Raw genomic sequence first — 26,428 nt, forward strand, 5'->3', positions numbered from 1 at the left:
ATAAGTAGGTTTGCAAAGGTGCTCTTAATCAAAGTGAGTCCACCCCCTTTAGATAAAAACACCATTTTCCACCCCACCAATCTCTTTTCAAAAGATCCACCACAGGCTCCTAAGTATTAACATTTTTATATTTAGCGTCCAACGGAATCCCAAGATACTTGATTGGTAAAGTGGTGCTCTTGCAGCCCAATACCTGCTAGCCTCCTTTCATCCCCTCTACTCCCAATTCTCACCAATTCTGTCTTTCTCATATTAATTTTCAGTCCCAAAACCATTTGAAAACAGAGTAATATACATCTCAAATACAATAAAGCATTAACATCAGGTTCACCCAAAACCAGAGCATCATCAGCAAAGAATAAATGGGAAACTCTCACCTTATCAACCCCCTTCCCCACCGAAATACCCCACACCAACTCAAGTTCCCCCGCCCGATCCATCAACCTACTAAAAGCCTCCATCACTGTAAGGAATAAAAGAGGGGAGATGGGACCCCTTGCCTAAGCTTTCTTGAAGCTGTAAAGAATGACAATTGTCCGCCATTCACCATAACAGCAAAAGAAATAGTAGTGATGCAATATCTAATCCATTTCCTCCATCTACCCCCAAACCCCAATCTCATTAACATGTAATCCACAAAATCCCAACAAACCCAGTCATAAGCTTTCTCCATGTCGATTTTGCAAATAATTCCTTCTTTTTTTTGTCCTACCATTTCATCCACCACCTCATTAGCAATCATAACTGCATCAAGAATTTACCTACCCTCCACGAATGTGTTTTGATTCTCCCCAATCACTTCGCCAAGAACACTAGTCATGCACTTCGCTAAAATCTTGAAAATCAACTTATAAATACCATCCACAGGACTTATAGGTCTGAAATCTTTAATGTCCTTCGCATCAACCACCTTGGGGATAATCATCAAAAAAGAAGTATTGATAAATTGTAGAAAAGATCCTGATCTATGGAAATCGTTGACCACTGCCATGACATCTTTCTTAATGACATATCAAAAAACTTGGAAAAACTTCATATTAAATCCATCAAGACCCGGAGCTTTGTCTCTGCTACACACATCAAGACACCCCCGGACCTCCTCTTCAGAGAAAGAAATCTCCAGCCCAACCCTGCTCTCTTCACTAAGCTGTTTAAAATGAAGGTCATCAAATTTCAATCTGCTACTACGATCTTTACTATATAGGTGCTGAAAAAACAATCTAACATTTTCCCTCATAGCTTCATTACCTCTCACAGCCTCCCCATTCACCCTTAATTCTTCTACATAGTTATTTTTTCTTCTATAATTTGTCATACTATGGAAGTATCTTGTATTTCTATCACCATCAGTCAACCACTTTTTCTTAACTTTTTGTCTCCACGAGATAGCTTTCAACTGCAGGTTTGCGGCTAAAACTTTTTTAATATACTCCTTCCTCTCCCTATCTCTCTCCCCAAAGTTCCCCTCCATTTCTTTCAAGTGCAGCAGCTCAAGTTCCTTCAAATTGTCACTGATTATCCTCTCTATTTTGCCCTCCTCACATCTGGTCCATTCTTTAATCTTATTTTTCAACGCCTTTTGATTTATGAACAAGCTGAAAACTGGCAGTAACCTTCACTCTGGACTGCTGCCAAGCATTAGTCACCAATTCTTTGAAACCATCCACCCTCAGCCACTTATTATCTAACCAAAAAGGTTTGGGCCCCCATATAATACCTTATGGAGTTAGGCATATGGGAAAATGGTCCGAAATGAATTTGTTTAACACTTTCTGACTTAATTTTGCAAGCTGCATTAACAAATCGTTAGAGATAAAAAATCGGTCAATTCTTTAACTATGAAGGCTGCTCCCTCGAATTAGACCATGTCTATCTCCCACCCAATAAAGGAAGATTCACCAGGTTGAGTTATCCACCCCCTCCCTAAACTCCTCTATTTCTGTAATAGTAGTTCCCTCCCCCGACCTCTCGTTAGAATGGAGGACCATGTTGAACGGAGGAATTTGGCAGAGCTTGTACAACAAATTCACCAACAAGTATTTATAATCCAACTAGGATATCAATTAGGTCTCCTAAGTCCTCACTAGAACACAATGAAAACTATTGGCAATTACATTCAAATTAAAATGGGTTTCTTCCTTCTCTTCTTGAAGAATGAAACTGTCTAATGGTTTACAGTATTCATTTTAGACAGAAAAATTGATGCGAATGAGAATAATCTAAAGGGAAAGTTTTTAGGGTTAGGAAATTCTTTTGTAATAGTTATGTAATAAACCAATAATCTTATAACTTTAAAATTATTTCAGCTATGTAGCAAATAATAATTAAACACAAGACATTTTGAGTTTCACGATCCAGAAACTTGAATCTTTTCCTAATTAGTTTTGAATTTTAATATTTTTGTTATTTGGTTGTCACAAAGAGAATGGTCGAGTATATTGGATTTCAGAATTATTTGAGTCAACAATATACTAGATCTTTAAATTCTTTTTTTTTTAAATAAAAGAAAAGTATATTATTATAGACATAGGTACCAAGGGGATACTGCCCGTATAGAAGATAATTACATATCAATTAAGTGGTCTATGGCCATCCCAACATGTTCCCAATCTCTAATGTCATGATGCAACAAAATAAAACCAAAAATGTTAATCCATCTATCTCTAATTTTTACAAAATCAGTTTCAATACTATCAAAAACTCTTGCATTTCTTTCTTTCCACACTACACAAAAAATGGTAAGCGAAACTAAAAATAAATGTTTTCTCCTTTTGCATATGCTAATCCAAGCCCACAGCTCCTTACTTACGGTGCCCGCTGTAACCCAATTCATTCCCATGAGCCCATACACAGTGGCCCAAATGTTGTACACAGCCAGACAATTGAGTAAAATATAATTGCAAGATTCCTCATCAGCTTTACACAAATAGCATCTATTTACCAAAGTGTTGACTCTCCTCCTCAGCATATCAATAGTCAGGATACTTTCTTTAAAAGCTTCCCGAGCAAATAAAGACATTCTCGAAGGAGGTTTTGATCTCCAAATCTAGCTCAGCCCGTCTCTCTCTTTTTTTACATAAATGATTATAGTAAGACTTTACCGAGAAGCCCTTTTGCTTATCCAGTTTCCATATTCTAATGTCACTACTATCTATCAGCTTCATGTCAGCCAAACAGAGAAGCATGTTTCAATATTCTCCCACTTTCCAATCCTTCAAATTTCTTTTAACCTGCACATTTCAAACTCTCCCCCCTTCACCATTCCCATACACCTTCTCCCCCAAGATATCCCTATCACAAGCAATGGCATATATGCTCGGAAACCTGGCTTTCAATATTTTAGTTAATTCTTAAGAATTGTCATTCATTCAGTTCAAAGATAGTATTGGTAACAACAAGAGTGGCATGAGGCAAAACCCAAACAAATATTTATTTTAAAATACAAGGAGTCACAACTAATTCCACTATGTATGGAATCAAACGCCAAAAGGTACATTGATCTCAAACTAAAATTCTTAAGTTAAAATATTATAAGGAAAGAAGGTGTCAGACACCCACCTTGCAGTGTAGAATAATTAATTATGGTTTACGAACTTCTAAGCTAAAACGAGAAATTAATGATCAAAACAAAAGGGAACCCAGAGCTTGAGGTCCTAAAGAAAATAATTAAATGGCTTAGAATGAAATCTTACTCCTAAAAATAACCCCATGTTTTGAAATTTTCTCTATTTTTGTATAATCGCATGTAACAGCTTCAACAGATCTGGCACAGAAGCCTAACAGTGCAATATCTAAGCAAATACATCTTTCATCCAAGACAAAAGAACAACAAAATTATCCCCTTTTAATACCCAAACAACATGCAAACTCTTCAATTTAGATTCCTCAAAAAGCAACTAACTGTCAAAAACCATACATTTCATTCGTTCAATTTACCCCCATCAGACTAGAACCGGAAAAGACACTCATGCATCCAGGCATAAAAAGGGATTTTACATGGGTAAAACATGCCTCGAACAGCCCTTTTTAGGCTTATATATTGAGGTAGAAATGGAGAGAGGGCAACCTGTCTATGAGATTTTCTTTTAATATTTTCGCGAAATAAGGATTAGTAACCAAGACCATCATTTAATATCCTAGTCCTTTCATTTTTATGCAGATAAAATGTTATCCTTCACTCGTGAACCCTGAATCCACGGTTTAGTATCATTCATTGCAAAATTCTGATAAAGAACATATATTTTCCTGAGGCTTTCACAATGATAAACAGCTGAACTGATTTCAGTCGTGGCACCAAAACATTTACATGCTGTCCAATCCATTAATAACTACGAACCATGTATTTGCCCAAACAGATTTTGCATTCTAGTGACGTACAATATTTAAAAAAAAATTACATTTCACAGTTCATAGAATGATAAATGCGCGACAACTGAGTTAAAGCAGGGCAAATCAAAGCCTTATAATCTCTCCGCAGTTCCAAATTGGAATTAACAGAAAAGGAAAGTTTAGGTATACCTTTCCTCCCAAGCCGAATCTCCTTCTTCTACAATCTTCTCCCTCGGGTTGTCCCTGTCTCTTCTTTGCTTTCCTCAAGTTGTCTTCCCTGTTTCTTTCTTAATTCTCCAGAAATAGAGGAAAGAACTTAAGCCCGCCCTTCCGCCTATGCGTGCTCGGTTTCTCTCTTTCTTCCCCTTTTTTTCTCGCTAGTTCTTAATTTCTTGTCGTCTTTTTGCCCTTTTTTTCCTCTGCTTCTCTATTCGCTCCTGATTTTTCCTCTAATAGTTTCAAAAATTTAAAAGAAAATACATTTTTATTAAAGTTAACATACCTTATACAATAACTTAAAAATACTAAATAATATCACGGAATAAGTTCTATAAAATAAATACGATAAATAACAAAAATAAAAGAAATTATAAACCATCTAACATCTACTCGCCGTCTTTTTGTGGATCAATTTCGGAAACCAAGTCCTCCTAATCTGAAATAGTTAAACTTACTTATATGGTTGTGTGATTTGACACATCTTTCCTGGCTTTTTTGGCTTAGGAATAAAAGATCGATTTTTTCATAGGAAAACTCAAAAAAAAGAAAAATAAAAAAGAAGTGAAAACCTCTTTGAATCTCTGCTACTTTTTAATCATCTAAAAAAGGATAATGCAAATTCCAAAGAACATCTATTAAAGTGAAAAACCTATTCAACAAATCCTATTTTTTGAAACCTTCTTAAATCTTTCTTAAATGAAAATGTGTTTTTCTTTGGTTGGGCCGGTTCTATGACTCTATACGAATTAGCAGTTTTTGATCCCTCTGACCCCGTTCTTGATCCAATGTGGAGATAAGGTATGTTCATTATACCCTTCATGACTCGTTTAGGAATAACTAATTCATGGGGCAGTTGGAGTATTACAGGAGGGACTATAACGAATCCAGGTCTTTGGAGTTACGAAGGTGTAGCCGGAGCGCATATCGTGTTTTCTAAGGAATGAATTACACTAATCCAGTAAGAATATCACACTATATCACCATCACAAAAGTAAAGGTTGGTAGAAAACCAAAAAAATAACTAACGAAGCACAAATTTTAAAGTAATACATTTATTTAAAATAAAACCATTTACCATTTTTCTTATATTTGGAGAACCTGTGAAAACAATCTATAAAGACAATGACATCATACAAATCACTATTTCATGTATAATCAGTAACACAAAATATATAATAATTCCGTATTCATTAATAATAACTGATTATCACCGTTTTTCATTTTTACCAGCCTACTAATATCCATGGGGATCCATAGGGGTGTCCCCGCTACACGTGAACCATTCTCCTTAACAATCTTAATTCCAATGTCGTTCCCATACTCCGTCCGGTATGAGAGTGAAGCGGGCTGTCCCCATACCCCGTCCGGTATGAGCGCCAAATGACCAAGTCTCCATACCTCATCTGGTATGAGACAACGTTCACGGTAGGGTTCCCTATGAACCGGTCCGTCCACCATCTCTCAGGATATCTAGTGAAACTGTCACCTTATTTGTTTTTCTTTAGTCTCCGTTACCAAGTTAAACATAATCACATAAACAATAAATATGCACCTGGTAATACAATCATATCTTAAATTTCAAAATTACACAGTGGTCAAATAAGACAGTAAGACATACATTTAAAACTATAGAATAGATAAACCAAATACCATAATGCATTTAAACTATAAAATAAATCAAGCAGGAATCGACAGAGAATAATGTCTGGTTCGAACTCCATTAGTAACCTTAGTTAATTATACATAATTATTTAATTTGTACAAAATACAGTATTATCATTTATTCAAACTTCACATCTATGATAGAAAATAGGGTGAGGGGTTCTTACTTGATTTGACGCTGAAAACTAGATTGTTACTACGCCTACGGGTGGTCCCTGTGTTCCCTGAATTTTTTCTCGGAAACTGAAACGCGCTTACGGTACCTACACATGTCCCAAATAACCCAAAAATCAGACTTAGGGCCTACTTGGCCAATTTCAGAATTCTGGCACGGCGGCTCAGCCATGCTCCGGCGACGCCGCCGCCGCCCATGGCAGCGATCCGTCTCGGGTTGGCTATTTTTGGCTGAATTCAACCAAACTTGCATCGGTTCCAATGAGAAAATATACTTAGGACCCTCGGTGGACCGAAAAAACGTAAAAACCGAAACTCACCAGCGATGGGGCTCTTCGGTGTGGCGGCTCCTTCGACTTACGTTGCGGTTGGGTGTTTTGCTCCGGTCAACCTGTAGAGGAGGAAACGGTATCACAACGGTGAAAAAATCACATCGAACGGGAATCAGGAAGGGACTCGTCGGAGGCAAAAACTGAAGCAACCCGCGGCGACGCCGCTAAACTTCAGCGGCGTTTTTCAACCAATCGGCCGATTTTTTCACTCCGATTTGACCGTGGGTGGGTTTGGAATCAAATTCTGAGAAAATGGTAGAATTTTTACCTCGTTTGGCGGCCAGAAATTGCTTTGGTGCGGCGGCGGGTGGCGGCAGTTGGCTCCCCAGCGGTTGGGCTGTCTTCTCCGGTGAGGGGCTCTGGCGGTTAGGGTTAGGGTTTGGGTGCGAATGGGGTTATTTATACACATTCGCTTTTGATCTGGACCGTTCATCGCGATTCAATCTGGGCTATCCATGCGCGATTCAATCTGGGCTGTCCGTGCTCGATGCAATCTGGGTCGTCCGTGCACGTTTTGATCTGGGTTGTCCGTGCGCGCGGGAATGGATCTCAGTCATTCGATCGCGCATACGCGTATCGCCCACGTGGCTCCCCCCGCGTGGCCTCCCGCGTCAACGTCTCTACCACCTGGTGCGTCTTGGTTGGTTGGGGCTGCTGACTGGGCAGCTGATGTGGCGTAACTTTTCTAAATTATATTTTTACCCCTGTTTTCTAATTTTTCTTTCAAAAATATCCCAATAACCTAAATTTTCACCCATTTTTCCCAAAATTATTTTCAATTGAATTCTCAATTATTTTTTTACCCTTTTTATTATTATTATTACTATTATTTTTATTTAATCAAAATAAATTAAATTAAATTCAATTCAATTCAATTAACACATATTTATATTTATATAGAAATAAAATAAAATAACATAAAAATAATAATAAAATAATAATTAGGTGTTACATTTCCTCACTTTCGGCCTCGCTACTTGTTCTTCTTTCTCAAGCCCAAGACTTTTTTGCTTCCCCTTCTCCCCTTCTGTTTCGACTTCTCTATTTCCCCTTTTCTTCTTCGAAACCCTGAACCTCACTCACTTCTCCTCCTTCCCGTCTCTCTCACTCACTTTGCGCGCATGCCTCCCGTTCTATTTTAATTTGCTACACTAATAAAAATATAAATTCTTAATTACTGCATATTCAAAGGGGACAGAAAATTCTTTATCAGCTATCCACCGTGCAGGTAAAATTTTTTACTCATTACCCATTTTATTTATTTAATTTTAAATTTTTTTTTAAAAAGACATCTTATATAACTTTCAAACAATTTGAATATAAAATTTAAATATAATGTTTAATAATAAATATAAAATAAGATTATAAATATTTAACATTAAACATTTTTATCAAAATCTAATTAATTTAACTAAAATTAAAAATTTATTAGTTACATATAGCGATAGTGGTATAAAGCAAGTAAATATTAAATTTATACATGTCCAATATATAATTTGGATTTATAAAATTTTACTCATACCATGTTAACTATGAGTTTTAACGAGTTGGCACGGATTAGCAGGTCACTCATTTCAATCTTTATCTTTAGTTGAAATTAAGTAATTTATATTATTGTGCACATAAAAATTATTTTAATATAATTAAAAATTATTTTTTAAAGTTAATTTTATTGTTAGTTGAACTTTAAAATATCATTTTATTTTTAAAAAAATACAATAAAAAATGCTCGAAATAAAAATAAAATGCATAATTTTCAAATATGAATGCACGTATAATGTATACATAATGAAAATAAAATTTGGAATGAAAAATGAAGAAATTCATTCAATTAAAGATGATAAACCAAATCCTATAGCAAAAGACGAACCACAAAATCAGGTGGTTCTGAATATATAAATGATTGCCTAGGTTGGAAAGAACTTTGTTTACTAATGCATGAGGTACCAAATTACAATTCTTAAAAATCCCAAAAATCGAAGCAATATTACATAATTGAGATAAAATTATAAAATTATTAATTAGCAACCTGATATAAAGATAAGAGTATAGGTGAATTAAGCAGGGAGACAACTCTTTGAACTCTTTGGTAGTCACCTTCTACAAATATGTTAAAATGTAGAACTAATAAGTCAGTTATACGCATAACATCATGTCAATGCTCTAGCCACATCAATTGATCTTGTCGATAGTAATCACCTCATTCCTGTAAATGCAAATATTCTAAAACATGTTTATATATCACTAAGTTAAATTCATTCAAAGTTTCCTAGAGAACCACCACAATTAAGTTTAAATTTATTTTCCAATAGCGGAGCTCAATATGAAACTACAGTAAAACTATTTCCATCATCTTTATTTTGACATAACTCAAGCCTATGTGTCAGTTCTAACTCATGTATGTTCAATTAAAGCTTTTGAATCAAAAGAAATGAGACACCCAACGTTGATAATGAACCCATTGGTTAAGGCTCCACCGTGTATGCCACAGTGCATATAAAAATCAAGCATAAGAATGATGTGTAAATGTCGATGAATTGGCCTTATACTATGAGTAAAAGTCTACATGATTATTTATGTGAAGCTTATGAGGGAAATATTTTCGAACCTTCTTAGATATGTGCATAATTGAAAGACATGATCAATCTTTTCCTCAACTTCCCCATATATAGGGCATATCGAGTCTAAAATTATTATTATATAACTCATTGACTTTTCACTATTAAAATGTCTCGAACCAACATTCATGTAAGATGTTTTACCCCAAGCAACGTTATAGCATACTAAATCTTATTCCAATTAAGTAATGTGCTGGTGAAAGTGGAACCTGTTTCAATAGAATATTATTGTCTATAAGTCATATTTGATAGAGTTGACTCCATTATGTTCCAAATACCATATAAGCTTATTTGGAGATCCTAAAAAGCTTACGGGTATACTCAATATCTTTATTACATCAACATAATAAAAAACTTACTTTATAAGCCTAGTATTCCATACAACCATACAATAAAGAGATAAATAAGAGACTCACTAAACAATAAGATTATGAGGTTAAGGTATCCAAACTCCCATTGGAAGTTATGAGAAAGGTTATTCATCTTTCCAAATCTTAATATACTAATCATTTTTAACTAGTTATTTAAATCTATGGATAAGGAGATCTTTTTCAGGTACGATACTTTTTCAATTATAGTTTGTCTTAAATCCTTTTCATAAAGACAAGACATCATCATTTGGGTATTATTTTATTTTAAGTATTATAGTAAAAAGAGAAAAAATGATCAAAGAATAATTTATAGACTTACTTTACGAGCGTAGTTTTATTAAAACAACTGAAATCTCTATAATTTAATCCACTTCCATGTCTGTACTAATAAAGGAAACTCTCGCGAAGTGAATATATTTCCTTTAATTCATTAATTGACTCCACCAAAAACTTGCAACTATTTTCTCACTAAAGACAAATGGACTTAGGTAATAGAAACATGCCCATTATAAATTTTTTTTAGATATATCTATTGAAAAATTTTAAATATAAAAATAAAATTAAAGTAATAATAGATATAATATTTATCTAATAGAATTTTTAGATATAAAAATAAAACTAAAATGACAATATTTATAAAAGTTACCTATCTAAAATTTTTAAATAAAATTTAATTTTTATTAAAACTACAATATAAATATAATAAATAAAATAGAATTAAAATAATAAATAATTATTTATTGATTTTTTAAATATAAAAATAGATTACTAATATATTTGTAATAATTATCAATTTAAATTGTTAATTAATTATAAACTTTAAAATTATGTATTACACATATATTTTTCATGCCCCATTACTCTCACAAAACTTTCACCAAAGATTAATTTAAGACAATTCTTTAATATTTTTATTAAAAATAATTTTGTTTTTAGAAAATTTTTCTCTATTTAAAAGAATATTTGTATTATTTTTTATACAATTATGAATCTAAATTACATTATTTGCATTGCCCATATTAAAGATCTAGTTATTTTAAAAGTAATATTAAAAGATTAATTACCTAATGTTTAGAAAAATAAAAAATAAAAAATCAAAATCCATGCATCAATAAAACCAAAATCATAATTGGATTTCCTCCTAAAAAAACAAGTTATATTAGGATACTACGGTCGGGGCGAAACATACCCAGCTCTCGCGGATCTCAACTTTTATTTTTCAGTTCGTTAATTTCTGATTTTAACTTTATTTTTTTAATTATATTTTTCACATCCTCGTCTCGGCGCACTATATTACGCCAACAACTTCTAATTCCAGAAACATGACGCTAACGTGCGCCTCTCTCACTCGCGCTCCCCGATAATTCCATTAACGCCACCGTTTTGGAGCTCCTAATTCGCAGGTCTGCCGTCGTCATTCTCTCTATTTTCCTCCGAATCTAGAGCTTAGTGTTAGTCTGATTGAACATAAAAAAACCCTAGCTAGGTTTTTTTTTTTCTTCTTCCTTTTCCTTTCTTTTTAAGTTTTCGTCGAAATTATTTATTTTCTTGTAAGATATCTTAGCTCAGGCTAAGTCACGCCATTGGCAATACCTGTGGAGACCTGGCTGTTTTTAAGGACCTATATTGGTATTTGAGGGTGCTTCCCCTCTCGTATTCATGAATATTTAAGAGTTGTTGGACATTGTTATTTTAGGGCTAGCTTCGAATTGTGGTTATGGCTTCGATTCATTGAAGAGGCGACTGTCCAAAGTATGAGCTTTAATTTTTTTATGATAGAAAAATGGAAGGTGATGCTTGTTCTGACTCCAGAACGGTTCAGCAATTGCAGTTTGATTCTGGCACAAGTGCTAAGCTAGGGTTGCCAGGTGGTAAATCACAGAATTCGTTGAATCATCGACGGAAGAAGATGAAGAATGGAGAAGAGAAGAAAGCTAGGTCGAAAAGGAGATTGAAGGGGGTCAAGATTTGTGTTGATTCAGGAGACGATGAGCCTATTGGGTCTTTATTCAAGTTGAGGAGACAGAGAAACCCTAAGAAGATTAAAGTGGGATTGGAGGGTAGTGGCAGTGAGGGGCAGAAGGTGGAAGTTAGGAAGGAGAAATTAGAAGTTGTGAGTGAGGACCTGGGGGGTATGGATGACACGTTGGCAAGTTTCAGGAAAAAGCTGAAGGGTCCTAAGAAAGATGTTGGATCTGTGAACATGAGGGAAAGGAGCTCGGTACTGGATGGGCCTTTTGAGGTTAATGAGGCTCTGGATGTGAAATTGGAGTCAAAGACTTGGGAGAAACCTCAGGATGTTGGTGACAGTGGATTCCATGGTATGTTGGATAACAGGGTAGAGAAAAAGGGAAAAAGAATAGTGAAGAGGCACAAGATTGATTCGACAAAAAAATCTGTTGTAAACCATGCCGAGTTTAATGATAAATTAGACTGTTTGGAATCTCAGGCCTTTTCGTTACAAGGGCGAAAGGAGGAAGATTCATCACCTGAGGAAGGTCTAAATCATTCTTCAGATGAGAAATTGGAAGATTCGTTGTCATCTTTCTTTCAGAAGGCACAATGTCGCTTGATAAGGAAATCACACCCAAAGTCGAGATTAAAACAGAAGAGCAGGGCTCATATATCAGAGGATGGCTCTCTCTCTAGCTATGGAGGTGTTTCGGGGGATAAAAATGCTGAGGCTTGTACAGGACATCAGTCCATGTCTGCCATAAAACTGCCTTGCAAAAGTCCTAACTCTGAAGATAGTTTGTTCCCGCCTTCTGGCTCAAGCGTGAGAGGTTCAGCTTCTGATTGCTGTAAAATGATGGAAAAACAACAATTCAGTGGCAACTTCTGTCAAGCATCTAATTATGTGGAAGAGAATCATGACAGAATTCAAGATATTTATTCAGTTCCAGAACTTAGGGATGAAGGTATGACTGCAACTGCTAACAAATGTCCTGAATCTTCTTCTGATATTGTCAAAGAGCAACTGGTAGTTGATATTCAAGGTACAGACTCGCTGGAGGTACCTGCAACAAATCTTTGTGGTTCAAATGAAGTTGGCCAATTAGATAACAAGCACTGTGATTTTTCCATGGAGAAAACAAAAACTAAAGATCTTACAGATGGGGACCAGCTTTGTTCTACGGATAACATAAGCACTTTTAGTTGTGATGCCATGGAGATGTCTGATTCTAATACTGCCCAAAAGCTGATGGAAGACAGCCATGGGTTCTTTGAGGGTGAGGCTAATAAAAGCAATGGTGATGCATTAATCCAACAACCTGAAGGTGCTTGTGTTTCAAAAATACTCATCTCTAGTGCAGAACCTAAAATTTTTTTTTCTTCAGTTAAAGAAGAAATTCCAGCTCCTTGTTCTGATGGCATGTCTGATAAGACTCATAACTTGAATTCTGAAAATATTTTGGATATATCCACGAATTATTTATCTGGCAAGTCTGGCTCTCAGCATATTGTGGAAGAATGCAGAACTCTGCTTCCATTTTCTGATTTTGACTCTTATGCCCCAAAGGTGGGAGACACTGGTGGTGGTGGTGGTAAGAAAAAGGCTTATGCTGAATATTCTTCTAAAAGAGACCAACTGCAAGATGCTGGGTTATCTCCAACTGCTGACAAATCTTTGGGAGGTCTGGAATCTGGATATACTTTTGAGGGGAGTCTCCCAGAGGAATCCTTAAAAGCCAAGGAGGTTGTTGCCTTCACTCCAAGAGGCAACTCCACCTCGCATGAGAGTCAACCTTCTGAAGATGGAGCTAAGGGGTCTTCTATTCCAGATCAAGATTGTCCTTTAAACTATGAAGCTAATGGAGCTTCTTCAGCATCGATAGCTCCAGATGAAAGTGAAAGTTGTGCAGATGATGTGGTGTCTATACCTGACTCTGGAAGAAAAGATAGCAAGTTATCAACTGTTCAGCGAATTGGACGCAGTTCTAGAAAGCGTAGGCATGGAGACATGGCTTATGAGGGTGATGCTGATTGGGAGATATTGATAGATGGCCAAGGTTTTCTTGAAAATCACTGTGACAGAACCTTTAAGGAGAGAGAGAATTTTGATTCCTCTTTGAACTTTTTAAAAGAGGCTGAAATTGGTGGGTCTGCTGCAGTATCGGTTGGACTTAAAGCTCGATCAGCAAGTTCAATCGAAAAGATTAAGTTTAAGGAGGTGCTGAAGCGCAAAGGAGGACTTCAGGAATATTTGGAATGCAGGTCCGTCATTTTGTTTACATTCTTGGATGTGCATATTTCTAGACTACTGTGTTTTTGAACTTGATCAAGGTGCATAGTTCTACATCAAATGTAGCTTTTTTTTGGTTTCCTCTTTTCATGCTTGGGAAGTGTTTGGTATTAATTTTCTATGAGACTTTCTTTTTGGAGGAACACTTCAAAGAATTATTTTTGAATCGTCCTATCTACAAAACATTTCTGCCAAGAGTTTTATCCTACTTACAAGTTGTTTTTTTGTTTTAGCTTGACAGGGTATAGTTGCATCTTGTTCCAGAATAAAATTGCCTTTGTTTTTTGCATGAAGGGTAAAAAATATGTGAATCATGTAGAATAGATGGTTCATATTTTTCAGGTGTCTGCTGAGAAGAACTGAAAATTTGCACCGGCATGTTCCAGTAACTTAGTCTAGGAAACCATGTCTGTATCCATATAGTCTCCATTTTCCATATTTTATAGGTCAAAAGTTTATTTTAATCCTTCAACTTGAACAGTCGCAGATCTTTAGGTTGTTGCTGGTTTTCGACGAGAGTATAAGTACTCAATTAACAGATAAACTCTTATAATAGTGTGCTATTAATTTGATTTAAGTGAAATGATTTCCCTTGCCATTCATAGATCTTAAAATATACTTTGGCTAATAAGTGCTTCACTTGGAATTAATAAAGTCCACCATTATTTGTTGGATTTTAATCATTTAGTACAATGCAGGAATCATATCTTAGGTATTTGGAGTAAAGATGTTAGTCGAATTTTGCCGATCACTGATTGTGGAATCTCTGATACTCCTCCAGAGGATGAATTACCACGTGCTTCCTTAATTCGAGAGATCTACACATTTCTTGATCAGAGAGTAAGTTTGCAACTTTGGACGTTCTCTAATTTTGTTTTCCTCCAAATATATGTGCTAACTTGTGTCTCTTTTAAAATGAATTGTTAAACTTGTCAAGAAAAGGAATAGATTATATGTTGCACTTCTGCAGTATTTTGTTACTTGGATTTATCCAAAAAACTATTATCTTACTTGGAGTAATTGATAACATAACTGTCGTCATTGGGTTAAAATGGTGATGAATGAAATTTCACAGGGTTATATAAATGTTGGAATTGCTGCTAAGAAGGAGAAAGCAGAACCTAGTACACACAATTATGAACTTATTAAAGAAAAAAAATTGGAGGATAATTCTGTGGCCTCAGTTGCTGATTCAGAGGATGGAGTTGCTTTTATCCTTGGTCAGGTTAAGAGATCTGTTGCTTCACAGGAGGGGAAGAATGGAATTATGTATGAAGATGGGAATCTGGCATCTGAAGCTGCAGAAGGCACGGTGCTTGTCCCTTCAGTGAAACTGAAATTATCCAGTAACACAGCATATGAAGGTCCAACTAGTAATTGCGAGCAAAACGGGACTATCAATGTGAAACCATGTAAGAGGTTAATCAGTTTGGATGCTTTGGGCATTGAACAATCTGTTGAAGTACATGGATGCAGAACAGGATCTGCAGTAACTCCAGCAGCAAAGAATAACATGCCAAGTTTGCATTCAACCCCATATGTTCGTGCATGTGAAAATGATTATTTGCATTCTGAGTCTGGAGTTGGAAGGAGAATAATTATCATTGGAGCTGGTCCTGCTGGATTAACTGCCGCGCGACACTTGCAACATCAGGGTTTTTCTGTCACTGTTCTTGAGGCTAGGGACAGGATCGGTGGTCGGGTGTATACAGACCGCTCGTCGCTTTCAGTGCCTGTGGATCTTGGGGCTAGTATTATTACTGGCATCGAGGCTGATGTAGCCTCTGAAAGAAGACCAGATCCTTCTGCATTAGTTTGCGCCCAGTTGGATCTAGAATTGACCGTACTGCATGGTTTTTGTCCTCTCTATGATATTGTAACTGGTCAAAAGGTTCCTCCAGATTTGGATGATGCTCTTCAAGCAGAATTCAACAGCCTTATTGATGATATTGATTTGCTTGTTGATCAAATTGGGAAAGACCGTGCCAATAGAATGTCTCTTGAGGATGGTTTAGAATATGGCCTTAGGAGGCTTCGTTTGCCACACTTGGGAACAGATATTGGAGAAAATAAGCTGTATGATCCAGTGGATGCTTTCTGTGGTTCCAGCACAAGCAGTACAATTGGCGGACATAGTCAAAGAGGAGGTTTAAAAGAGGAGATTTTGAGTCCCCTTGAAAGAAGAGTTATGAATTGGCATTTTGCCCACACCGAGTATGGTTGTGCTGCTTTCCTCAGGGAAGTATCTCTTCCACACTGGAACCAAGATGAACATTACGGTGGATTTGGAGGAGCTCATGCTATGATTAAAGGGGGCTACAGCACTGTTGTTGAATCTCTTGGGAAGGGACTGTGCATTCTCCTGAATCATGTAGTCACGGAAATTTCATATGAGTCCAAGTCTTCTACAACAGATGATAGTGGATATAGAGTTAAAGTTCTTACATCCAATGGCAGTGAATTTCTTGGAGATGCCATTCTTATTACTGTACCTCTTGGGTGCTTGAAAGCAGAAACGATAAAGTTTTCGCCGCCCTTGCCTGATTGGAAACGTTCTTCCATTCAACAGCTTGGTTTTGGAGTTCTTAATAAAGTAATTCTGGAATTTCCAGAAGTTTTTTGGGATGATACCGTTGATTATTTTGGAGCAACTGCTGAGGAAACAGACAGGAGGGGTCACTGTTTTATGTTTTGGAATGTCAGAAAAACTGTTGGGGCTCCTGTTCTTATAGCCTTAGTTGTCGGTAAAGCAGCTATTGATGCTCAAGTATTGAGCTCGTCAGATCATGTAAACCATGCAATGATGGTTCTTCGTAAACTTTTTGGGGAGGCTTCTGTACCTGATCCAATTGCTTCAGTAGTGACTGATTGGGGTAGTGATCCTTACAGCTTCGGTGCTTACTCCTATGTTGCTATTGGTGCGTCAGGAGAAGATTATGATATACTTGGTAAGCCTGTTCAGAACTGTTTATTTTTTGCTGGTGAAGCCACTTGCAAAGAGCATCCTGACACCGTCGGGGGTGCTATGATCTCTGGGCTTCGAGAAGCAGTGCGTATAATCGACATGCTTTATACTGGAAATGATTATGGTGCTGAAGTAGAGGCAATCGAGGCAATGCAGAGAAAGCCTGTCTCTGAAAAGGATGAAGTCAGGGACATAATAAATAGACTTGAAGCAGTTGAGCTTTCAAATGTCTTGAGCAGGCAGACATTATTAAGAAACATGTTCTTTACTGCAAAAACTACCGTTGGACGCTTGCATCTGGCCAAGGAGCTTTTGAACCTTCCAGTAGAAGTCTTAAAGTCCTTTGCTGGGACAAAAGAAGGGCTTTCCATGCTCAATTCTTGGATACTGGTATTATTTCATTCATATTCTATTGCCTGTTATTTGGTCAAACTTTACATGATCCTCTGAAGTAATTCTCTCTGCACTTGACTTTTTTGGATGATGTGAAAACTCTTTTCTTCTCCAAATTTTGTTAGGACTCAATGGGAAAGAATGGGACTCAACTCCTGCGTCATTGTGTCCATCTTCTTGTTCATGTTTCAACAGACTTACTTGCAGTGCGTTTGTCAGGTACTTTTTTCCCTATTATTATGCATGTGGAGATTATTGTTCCGAAAAGAAAGTATGTTTGGCACTAGTATCTTAAATATGCATTGTGCACCAAGTCTGTGTTTCTGTTCTTTTGTTCTTTTAGTGTGTTTCTACATTTCTATCAGGTTCCTTGTCTTTAGAAGTAACATCGAGTCGATTAAGGTTATGGGTACATATTTCTTCCATGATACTTAATATTCTTATTTGCTGGTCTAGGCATTGGAAAAACTGTAAAAGAAAAAGTTTGTGCACATACGAGCCGCGATATTCGAGCCATAGCAAGTCAGTTGGTTAATGTATGGCTTGAAATATTCCGCAAAGAGAAAGCTTTTGGTGGCGGCCGTAATCTGTTGAGGCAAACGAGTACTTCTGATTCCTTCAAGAGAAAATCTCTTAAAGAGTCATCCTCAGCAAAGCCTCCTCTACACTCTGACCATGTTGCTTCAGAGATCAAAGGTAGGACACAGGCTTTTGCATCGGTTGGAAGCCACTTAGGATCTAATGCAAACATCAGGAGAGAGAGTAGCAAACCTGTCAAACTGGAAACGGTGTTACACAGTTCAGTTAGCATATTGGAAACTGAGATGGAGGATAGCAACCTTGGTATGTCGGAAGAAGAGCAGGCTGCATTTGCTGCAGCAGAAGCAGCTCGAGCTGCAGCTGAAGCTGCTGCTAAGGTTTGTCTCTCATTGTACTTGGGAACATATCCATAACTCAATAGTTTAGGTGTTGTAAAATCTTGCTGCTACCTTGTAAAATAGTGAGTCTTGTTTGTCTTGTGGACAAATTTTTTTCCCCCCTGAAAAATGCTAATTTTGAACTTAGAAGTTATCCTTTTTCTTTTCATTCCTATTTAGATTAACTTGCTTTATACTTTTAGAGATAAGCATAACTCTTAATATTGTCAAGTTAGGTTTTTTTATCAGGTATTAAAGAGCTCAGTAGCTTGCTGCTATACTATTTTGATCAACTTGATGCTTTTAGCTGTGGATTGTCCAGTAATGATGGTTGATTGCCTTGGAAATGCAAAGTTGCCATTACACTTCGTTTGTGCTTTCTTTTAGTAATTTATCCTTTTCTGTTGCATGTTTGTGGAGATTGACACTTTTTCTTTACAGGCATATGCATCTTCAGAGGCCAAATGTAATGCATCTCTGCAACTTCCTAAGATCCCTTCATTCCATAAATTTGCAAGACGCGAGCAATATGCACAAATGGATGATTCTGATCTCAGAAAGAAGTGGTCAGGTGGTGTTTTGGGAAGACAAGATTGTGTATCAGAAATAGACTCCAGGAACTGCAGGGTTAGGGACTGGTCTGTTGATTTCTCTGCTGCTTGTCTAAACCTTGATAGTTCTAGAATGTCAGTGGATAACCTCTCGCAGCATAGCCATTCAAATGAGATTGCTTGCCATTTGAAACTTAGAGAGCACTCTGGAGAAAGTGCAGCAGTGGACAGCAGTATCTTTACCAGAGCATGGGTTGATACTGCAGGTAATGGTGGGATAAAAGACTACCATGCCATTGAGAGATGGCAGTCTCAAGCAGCAGCTGCTGATCCTAATTTCTTCTGTCCAACCTCACATTTATACGATGAAGAAGATTCAAACACAAGTTTAAGACCACCCATGTGCAAGCATGATGGACAAGCTAATGAGAGCTCCATATCACAAGTTACAATAAACAAAGAGTCGCTCAAAAATCATTTACGGGGTGCAGACCGAATAAAGCAGGCTGTTGTGGATTATGTTGCATCATTGCTCATGCCCCTTTATAAGGCGAGGAAAATTGATAGAGATGGGTACAAGTCAATAATGAAAAAGACTGCGACAAAGGTTGATAGTTTCTCTCATCATCTCGATTCCTTTTTATTGTATCTTGTCTCACTTTTAAGGCATGTTGCAACAAATACCAATCATCTGATATTCTTATCATTTGCCTCCTTTTGAATCAGGTCATGGAACAGGCTACCGATGCAGAGAAAGCCATGGCTGTTTTTGAGTTTCTTGATTTCAAACGCAAGAATAAGGTGTGTACTTGTATGGTGGTATTAATATCAGAGTTATTCAACCATTATAAGTATGCAGATTAAGCATCTACCTGTCTCTATTGGTTGCTTTGGACATAATCCTTGGAAACCATTTTTTTCTGGATGTTGGATCTTACTAAAAAATTTGATATGGATCCATTTTTTGCATACTATTATGTACGGACTAATCGATATAAATAATTCTCTTTCATTTTTTGTCATGAAAGGAAGCATATCCTCAGCTGGTTATTTTGATTTAATACACTTATCAATCTTTGTTACAACACATTTTGAAGATGGAGCTAAATAAATCAAACTTTTCTTGCCAATCTTTTATGAAAATGGAGCTAAAAAACTTGGCTTTCTCATAAACCTGCAGATTAGATCCTTTGTGGACAAATTGATTGAGAGGCACATGGCAATGAAGCAAGCTCCAAAACCTTGATGGTCCTGAGGATTTGCTAGTCTTTGTTTTCTGTTAACTTGGGAACAAGACATGCTGAAATCTGTTGGTGCACAAGTTCACAGCCTATGATGGCGGTAATTCTGTGCAAGGAATTAGTAATTTGGTTCTTGGTGCAAATGTTTCGCCCGAACCATCAATATACCAATCTTGATCCGGAAGGTGCCATGAAAGGAAAGCAGATGGTTCTATGTAGCCTACTCTGTGACAAATGACAAGCCGTGATGCAAGTGCTTTCTTGCAGATGTGATCGCCTCTGGGCAAGTACTGGAGTATGGCAGCTGAGGCCATTGCCCATCCCAGAACAACCTTATTTATTGTAAATGCAGTCAATGCAAATGTTGTAGCTCATCTTATCCACATTATGGGCTCCAGCATGTTTGAGGTTAATTCTCAGTTTACTTCTGGCAGTTAGTTATCTACTTGAAAGGAAGGATTAGTCCAGACCCTAATTTTTTACTGAGGGATCCCCACAAACGAGATGCAACTTGTGATTTACTTTCTAATTTTCTTTTGATTATACGTACAGCTTAGGATTGTTTAGTGGTCACTGTGGTAGAGAAAATTTGTCTTCCAACTGGAAGCACTTTCACTTTGTCCTGATTTTTTGAGTAAATGACAGTTGCTAACTTGTTGCCTTTGGAAGTACATGATATTTCTTATTTTTAACATCATTTGGTTACTTCTCTGTCTAAAAGATGAGGAAAATAACTGTATTTGCATCTAACAAGTCCTTGACATAGACCAATAAAAGGTGTTATGTTCACGGAAGCCTTCATGAGCGCCAGAATTCATTATTAATGAGGAGAGGTTCTGGAGTTGACTCTGTTAAATGGTCACATTCTCTATGGTCTTATGATACAGTGAGGGTTGTAGATTGTGCTAATAGTTTGGGTCAGGTTGCACTATAGCGATCTGTCTTTCTGTGTGTTGTACCAGCCAGAAGGTAAATAGAATTTCTTTTCTCCTCCCTTTTAGCCTTTATCTTGTTTAATTTTCACCGCAATGCTGACAGTTGTGTCTTCTTTCCAGGTGGGGAAGTAGGATTTGATTCTTGTCCTGCTTGTGGGAGGTATGCCATTTCTTCCTCAAATAATTAGATCTACGTGTCTAGTAATACCTGTCCTTCATAGCATTTTTTTTTTATCCCTGCCCTACAAATTTCACTTGGGCAGATTTGGAGATGGTGTTGGAACTTCATAGGAAATCATAATCCAAGTCATCACCCTATGCGATCGATGTACTTCTGTGTAGGTTAATTTGTTGACTTCTTTGATGATATATGAAACTTAAAATTATACTTAAGGGGGGGCTGAATGCTGATCGAACTCCTTCTTGACCAGAAGTTGATGCCTGGATTTCTTGGCAGAAGTGATGCTGGTGGGTGTTGATCGGGGCAATTGCCCTGTTGGTTATTCATGGCCGTTCAATGCATTTCTGCTGATAAGCAGCTGAAAGCATTCACTGATTCCCTTATGTTCTCTGATGTTTAAATTTGGATGGGCGGTGGCTAGAGTGTTTCAAGAGATGCTTTTGATTTTACCAAATTCAGTCTCTTAGCTTCTGTCCAGTTGCCGTATCTCCTCATTGCTCGTGTCTATTTTGGTTAATTAAGAAACATAAAAATGTAAATTTATATTTATTCTGACCGGTGGATATTGAAATGTTAATGCATATTAGTTCTATATAATCTATGAGTTTTTTTTTTTTTTTTTTGTGTTTCATTCACAAATGAATTCTTATTCGGGTTTTTAGCTTTTATAATCTTTTAATGCAATTAGCATATTTTCTAAGTTTGCACCGTAACTTTATTAAATAAGCAAAAGATGTACTAAATACTATATAATTAATTTAAGAAAATATTTACTAAATACATTTATTATAATTTAGTTATTTTAAAGAATTATTATTATTTTTATTTTTTACGGGAAAAAGTTAAAATAATTATATTATATTTGGATATTTTGAAAATAATTCGAAAATATAATTAAATTAAATTAATTAAGGTCATTTTTTTTAAAAAAAATGTTTTATAAAGTATTTAATTATAATATAATTATTTTGCTTTTTATTAGAAATTAAAAAAAAATTATATATTTATTTAAAAATTAAAAGCAAATTATAATTTATAGACTAATATCATATTTTTGATAATTAATTAGAACATATATTTATATTAATAAAATACAAGTAAGACATAAAACAACAATTAAAACAGAAACTGAGAGCTTTGGACTCTCTCCCCCAATCAAGCTTACAAAAACTTGCTATTTATTAAAACGCATAATTTTTCAAATCTTTAAAATTTTTAAAAGCATTCAAAAAATTTAATAAAATTTGAACTATATATATATATAGTTTCTACATCTTTTTTCAACCCAGGGTGTTTAATAAGAGAATTATTATTATTACTTCCAGTCCATCTCTGTTTGCAATACCAGACCTTACCACACGCTCCTCCTCTCTCATTCCCATCTCCACCATCATTCCCCACCATTCTTCTCCTCTCTCTCTCTCCATCCATCCTCCATTCTTCTCTCTCCCTCTTCTTCTCTGCAGTCCATGACATATGGCAACGGTCATTTTTCTCCTCCTCTTCACCACCCTCTCCTACGCTCAAAAAACTGCCATCCAGTTACACGAGATCAGAGCCTTGACTTCCTTCAAGCTTAGCCTCCATGACCCCCTCGGCGTCTTCGACACTTGGGACGACTCCACCCCCTCTGCCCCATGCGACTGGCCCGGCATTCTCTGTTACAGAAACCGAGTCCGGGAGATTCGCTTACCTCGTCTCCGACTCGCTGGTCCGCTCACTGTGCAGCTCGCCAACCTGCGTGAGCTGCGCAAGCTCAGTCTCCATTCCAACAACTTTAATGGCTCTATCCCACCTTCTCTCGCTCAATGCGCTTTCCTACGTGCTCTCTACTTGCATGACAACTCATTCTCCGGCGATCTTCCCCCGGCCATTTTTAACCTTACCAACCTTCAAGTCCTCAACGTGGCTCACAATCTCCTTTCCGGGAAAATCTCTGCTGGTATATTGCGGAGCCTCAGGTACCTCGAATTATCCTCTAACGATTTCTCCGGTGAGTTACCTACGAATTTCTCCGGGGAATCCCAACTCCAGTTCATTAATTTATCGTACAACCGTTTTTCCGGTGAAATGCCGGCTAGTATCGGTCAGCTTCAGCGCCTCGAGTATCTCCTGTTGGATTCCAACCAGTTGTACGGTACTCTGCCATCGGCCATTGCCAACTGCTCCTCGCTCAAACACTTGAGCGCAGAAGATAATGCGCTCAAAGGTTTGGTTCCGGCGACAATCGGTGCTATTCCCAAGCTTCAGATTCTTTCTCTGTCGCGCAACCAGCTTTCCGGTCACGTTCCGGCGAGTATTTTCTGTGGTGGGTCCGGGAACTCCTCATCCTTAAGGATTGTGAAGTTAGGGATTAATATTTTCACGGGCGTCGTCAAGCCGCCAAATGAAGGGTGGGTCAGCAACATGGAGGTTTTGGACCTTCACGAGAATCACATACATGCCCTGTTTCCCTCTTGGTTGACTAATTTGACTTCGCTCAAGTTCTTGGATCTTTCTAGAAACTTCTTTTCCGGCGGTTTGACCCCTAATATTGGGAATCTCGTGAACTTGGAGGAGCTTAGAGTCGCGAACAACATGCTCACTGGTCGCGTTCCAACTGAGATTTTGAAATGTAGTTCATTGCAGGTTATTGATCTTGAAGGAAACCAGTTTTCAGGTAAAATACCGAGGTTTTTAAGTGACTTAAGGAGCAGATTGAAGACTCTTTCTTTGGGGAGGAATGGATTTTCTGGTTCGATTCCCTCTGGTTTTGGGAGCATGAATGTGCTTGAAACTCTGAACTTAAGTGAAAATAACCTCACTGGCAGTATTCCGGGAGAGATAATGCGGCTGGGAAATTTGAGTAGTCTCAATCTCAGCTTCAATAAGTTTTCCGGCGAGATTCCTCAGAGGATAGGGGAGTTGAAGGGGTTATCGGTTTTGAATATAAGTGCTTGTGGGTTCACGGGTAGGATACCAGTGAATATTGGGAGTTTAATGAAATTGAGAGTGTTGGATTTGAGTAAGCAGGAGCTCTCTGGTCTTTTGCCATTTGAGCTTTTTGGGTTGCCAAATTTACAGGTGGTTGCTCTGCAAGAGAACAAGTTATCTGGGGATTTGCCTGAAGGTTTTAGTAGTTTAGTTGGTATCCAGTACTTAAATCTCACTTCTAATTTCTTCACTGGTGAGATTCCAACAACTTACGGATTTCTCAGGTCACTGTCTGTTCTCTCATTATCACGTAACAGGATATCAGGCATGATCCCTGCAGATCTTGGTAATTGCTCTGATCTCGAAGAACTTGAGCTTCGATCCAATTGCCTGACGGGTAACATTTCAGTTGATTTCTCGGGCATGTCTCGTTTGAAGAAGCTTGATTTGGGTGATAACAATATTACAGGTGAAATCCCAGAGGAGATCTCTAACTGCATCTCTCTGACTTCACTGTTACTGGATGCAAATAATCTACAGGGCCACATACCGGATTCACTGTCAAAATTAGCTAATTTGGTGGTGTTAAATCTTTCATCAAATGGGTTGAATGGAACCATTCCTTCAAGCCTTTCACTCATTTCTGGCTTGAAATACTTGAACTTGTCAAGAAATAATCTTGAGGGCGAGATTCCAGAAATGCTGGGTTCTCGGTTCAATGATCCTTCCATATTTGCAATGAACAGGCAACTATGTGGCAAGCCATTGCGCAGAGAGTGTCCGAATGTGAGAACAAGAAGAAAAAGGAAGAAGCTGATTATATTGATTGGTGTTACAGCAGCTGGAGCTTGCATTTTGGCATTCTGCTGTTGTGGTTATATTTATAGTCTCTTAAAATGGCGCAAGAAACTTATGGCAGGTGCAGCTGGGGAAAAGAAACGCAGCCCTGCTCGTGCAAGCCCAGGAGCAGAGAGAGGTCGTGGAAGTGTAGAAAATGGAGGGCCAAAACTTGTCATGTTCAGCACCAAGATAACATATGCAGAGACGCTAGAAGCAACTAGACAATTCGACGAGGAAAACGTGTTAAGCAGGGGAAGATATGGTCCTATTTTCAAGGCTTCATTTCAAGACGGAATGGTTTTATCAATCTGTCGCCTTGCTGATGGATCAATCGATGAAGGCACCTTCCGCAAAGAAGCTGAATCACTGGGCAAGGTGAAACACAGAAACATAACAGTTTTACGCGGATACTGTGCAGGACCTCCAGACTTGAGGCTCCTTGTTTACGATTACATGCCTAATGGAAACCTATCCACACTCCTCCAAGAGGCCTCTCACCAGGATGGCCATGTGCTGAACTGGCCAATGCGTCATCTCATTGCACTTGGAATTGCTCGTGGACTAGCATTTTTACACTCCCTGACAATAGTCCACGGCGATGTCAAGCCACAAAACGTTCTATTCGATGCTGATTTCGAAGCTCATTTATCCGAATTCGGACTCGATAGACTAGCAACTGCAGAAGCTTCAACATCTTCAACTCCAGTTGGGTCATTAGGATATGTGTCACCAGAAGCAGCATTAACCGGGCAAGCAACTAAAGAAGGCGATGTATACAGTTTTGGAATTGTATTGCTGGAGATACTAACAGGGAGGAAAGCTGTGATGTTTACTCAAGATGAAGACATAGTGAAATGGGTGAAGAGGCAATTGCAAAAGGGACAAATCTCAGAATTGCTTGAACCAGGATTGCTTGAGCTAGACCCAGAATCATCAGAATGGGAAGAGTTCTTGCTAGGGGTCAAAGTTGGGTTACTCTGTACTGCTTCTGATCCACTTGATAGACCATCAATGGCAGACATTGTTTTCATGCTTGAAGGTTGTAGAGTTGGACCAGATATCCCATCCTCAGCAGATCCTACCTCCTTACCCTCTCCCATCTGAATTTTTTTTTAAAACTAGCATGATCTTAATATAATGTAATTTTTTATTATGTAGTTATCATTATTCTTTTGCTCTGACTGGGATCTCCTTTTAAGCAACTCCTTTTAATGATTATTCCCATTGCTCGACCATCTTACTTCGATACTTGATACGGCGCCGTTCAGGAGGGACCATGGGCTTACTTCCCGCCAAATATAAAACATCCAATGAGAAAGGAGCACGTGGGCTGGAAAAAATAGCCGTTAATGTGTCTTTATAGGGAAGGGGGAAGTTGGCGTGAGTATCCGTGAAGTTGTGTCAGAGTGACTTTAGATTGTAAAAAGACTTGCCACGTCGGATGATGTGGGGCCATGAAATTTGGGGGATATTCAGGGTCACGTGGTCCCCGCAGTGTCTGAGGACGTATCAGCTGGTGTGAAGAAATAATATGGAGGCACGAA

At 37.6% G+C, this 26,428-nt stretch overlaps 4 protein-coding genes across 4 annotated transcripts in view; 2 read left to right on the top strand and 2 right to left on the bottom strand.

The window, feature by feature from the left end:
- Positions 1 to 4,763, bottom strand: part of EMB2757 (Transducin/WD40 repeat-like superfamily protein) — a 48,516-nt gene extending 43,753 nt beyond the window's left edge. Inside the window, exon 1 of the mRNA XM_088218371.1 lies at positions 4,519 to 4,763. The gene's annotated coding sequence lies outside the window, so the exon portion shown is untranslated. The remainder of the gene's footprint in view (positions 1 to 4,518) is intronic.
- LOC148269161 (uncharacterized) lies at positions 1,013 to 3,019 on the bottom strand. Its single transcript, XM_088223271.1, has 2 exons — positions 2,810 to 3,019; positions 1,013 to 1,576 (listed from the first exon to the last, which is right to left on the bottom strand). The coding sequence occupies exons 1-2, from the start codon at positions 3,017 to 3,019 to the stop codon at positions 1,013 to 1,015; spliced, it is 774 nt and encodes a 257-aa protein (XP_088079397.1).
- Positions 4,764 to 10,983: 6,220 nt separating the features above from the next.
- LDL3 (LSD1-like 3) lies at positions 10,984 to 20,686 on the top strand. Its single transcript, XM_088218378.1, has 8 exons — positions 10,984 to 13,920; positions 14,647 to 14,788; positions 15,024 to 17,303; positions 17,432 to 17,525; positions 17,763 to 18,223; positions 18,665 to 19,381; positions 19,501 to 19,575; positions 19,955 to 20,686. Exons 1-8 carry the CDS (start codon positions 11,489 to 11,491, stop codon positions 20,018 to 20,020), a joined length of 6,267 nt encoding a protein of 2,088 aa, XP_088074504.1. The 5' UTR covers positions 10,984 to 11,488; the 3' UTR covers positions 20,021 to 20,686.
- A 1,716-nt stretch (positions 20,687 to 22,402) lies between these two features.
- LOC110808508 (uncharacterized) lies at positions 22,403 to 26,108 on the top strand. The gene has a single exon (XM_022034018.2). It carries the CDS (start codon positions 22,608 to 22,610, stop codon positions 25,986 to 25,988), a length of 3,381 nt encoding a protein of 1,126 aa, XP_021889710.2. The 5' UTR covers positions 22,403 to 22,607; the 3' UTR covers positions 25,989 to 26,108.
- Positions 26,109 to 26,428: the final 320 nt, after the last annotated feature.

This window comes from Carica papaya, chromosome 1, assembly GCF_054855325.1.
Source record: "Carica papaya isolate Zhongbai chromosome 1, ASM5485532v1, whole genome shotgun sequence".
Lineage (NCBI taxonomy): Eukaryota > Viridiplantae > Streptophyta > Magnoliopsida > Brassicales > Caricaceae > Carica > Carica papaya.

Bases quoted from the DNA above. Each gene is read 5' to 3' on its own strand.
- LOC148269161 (XM_088223271.1), bottom strand. From the start codon at position 3,019: ATGTCTTTATTTGCTCGGGAAGCTTTTAAAGAAAGTATCCTGACTATT. The intron at 1,577-2,809 runs GTAAGTAAGGAG...ATAAATCAAAAG, and splicing joins ATTGGGTTACAGCGGGCACC to GCGTTGAAAAATAAGATTAA.
- LDL3 (XM_088218378.1), top strand. From the start codon at position 11,489: ATGGAAGGTGATGCTTGTTCTGACTCCAGAACGGTTCAGCAATTGCAG. The intron at 14,789-15,023 runs GTAAGTTTGCAA...GAAATTTCACAG, and splicing joins ACACATTTCTTGATCAGAGA to GGTTATATAAATGTTGGAAT. The intron at 18,224-18,664 runs GTTTGTCTCTCA...TTTTCTTTACAG, and splicing joins CAGCTGAAGCTGCTGCTAAG to GCATATGCATCTTCAGAGGC.
- LOC110808508 (XM_022034018.2), top strand. From the start codon at position 22,608: ATGGCAACGGTCATTTTTCTCCTCCTCTTCACCACCCTCTCCTACGCT.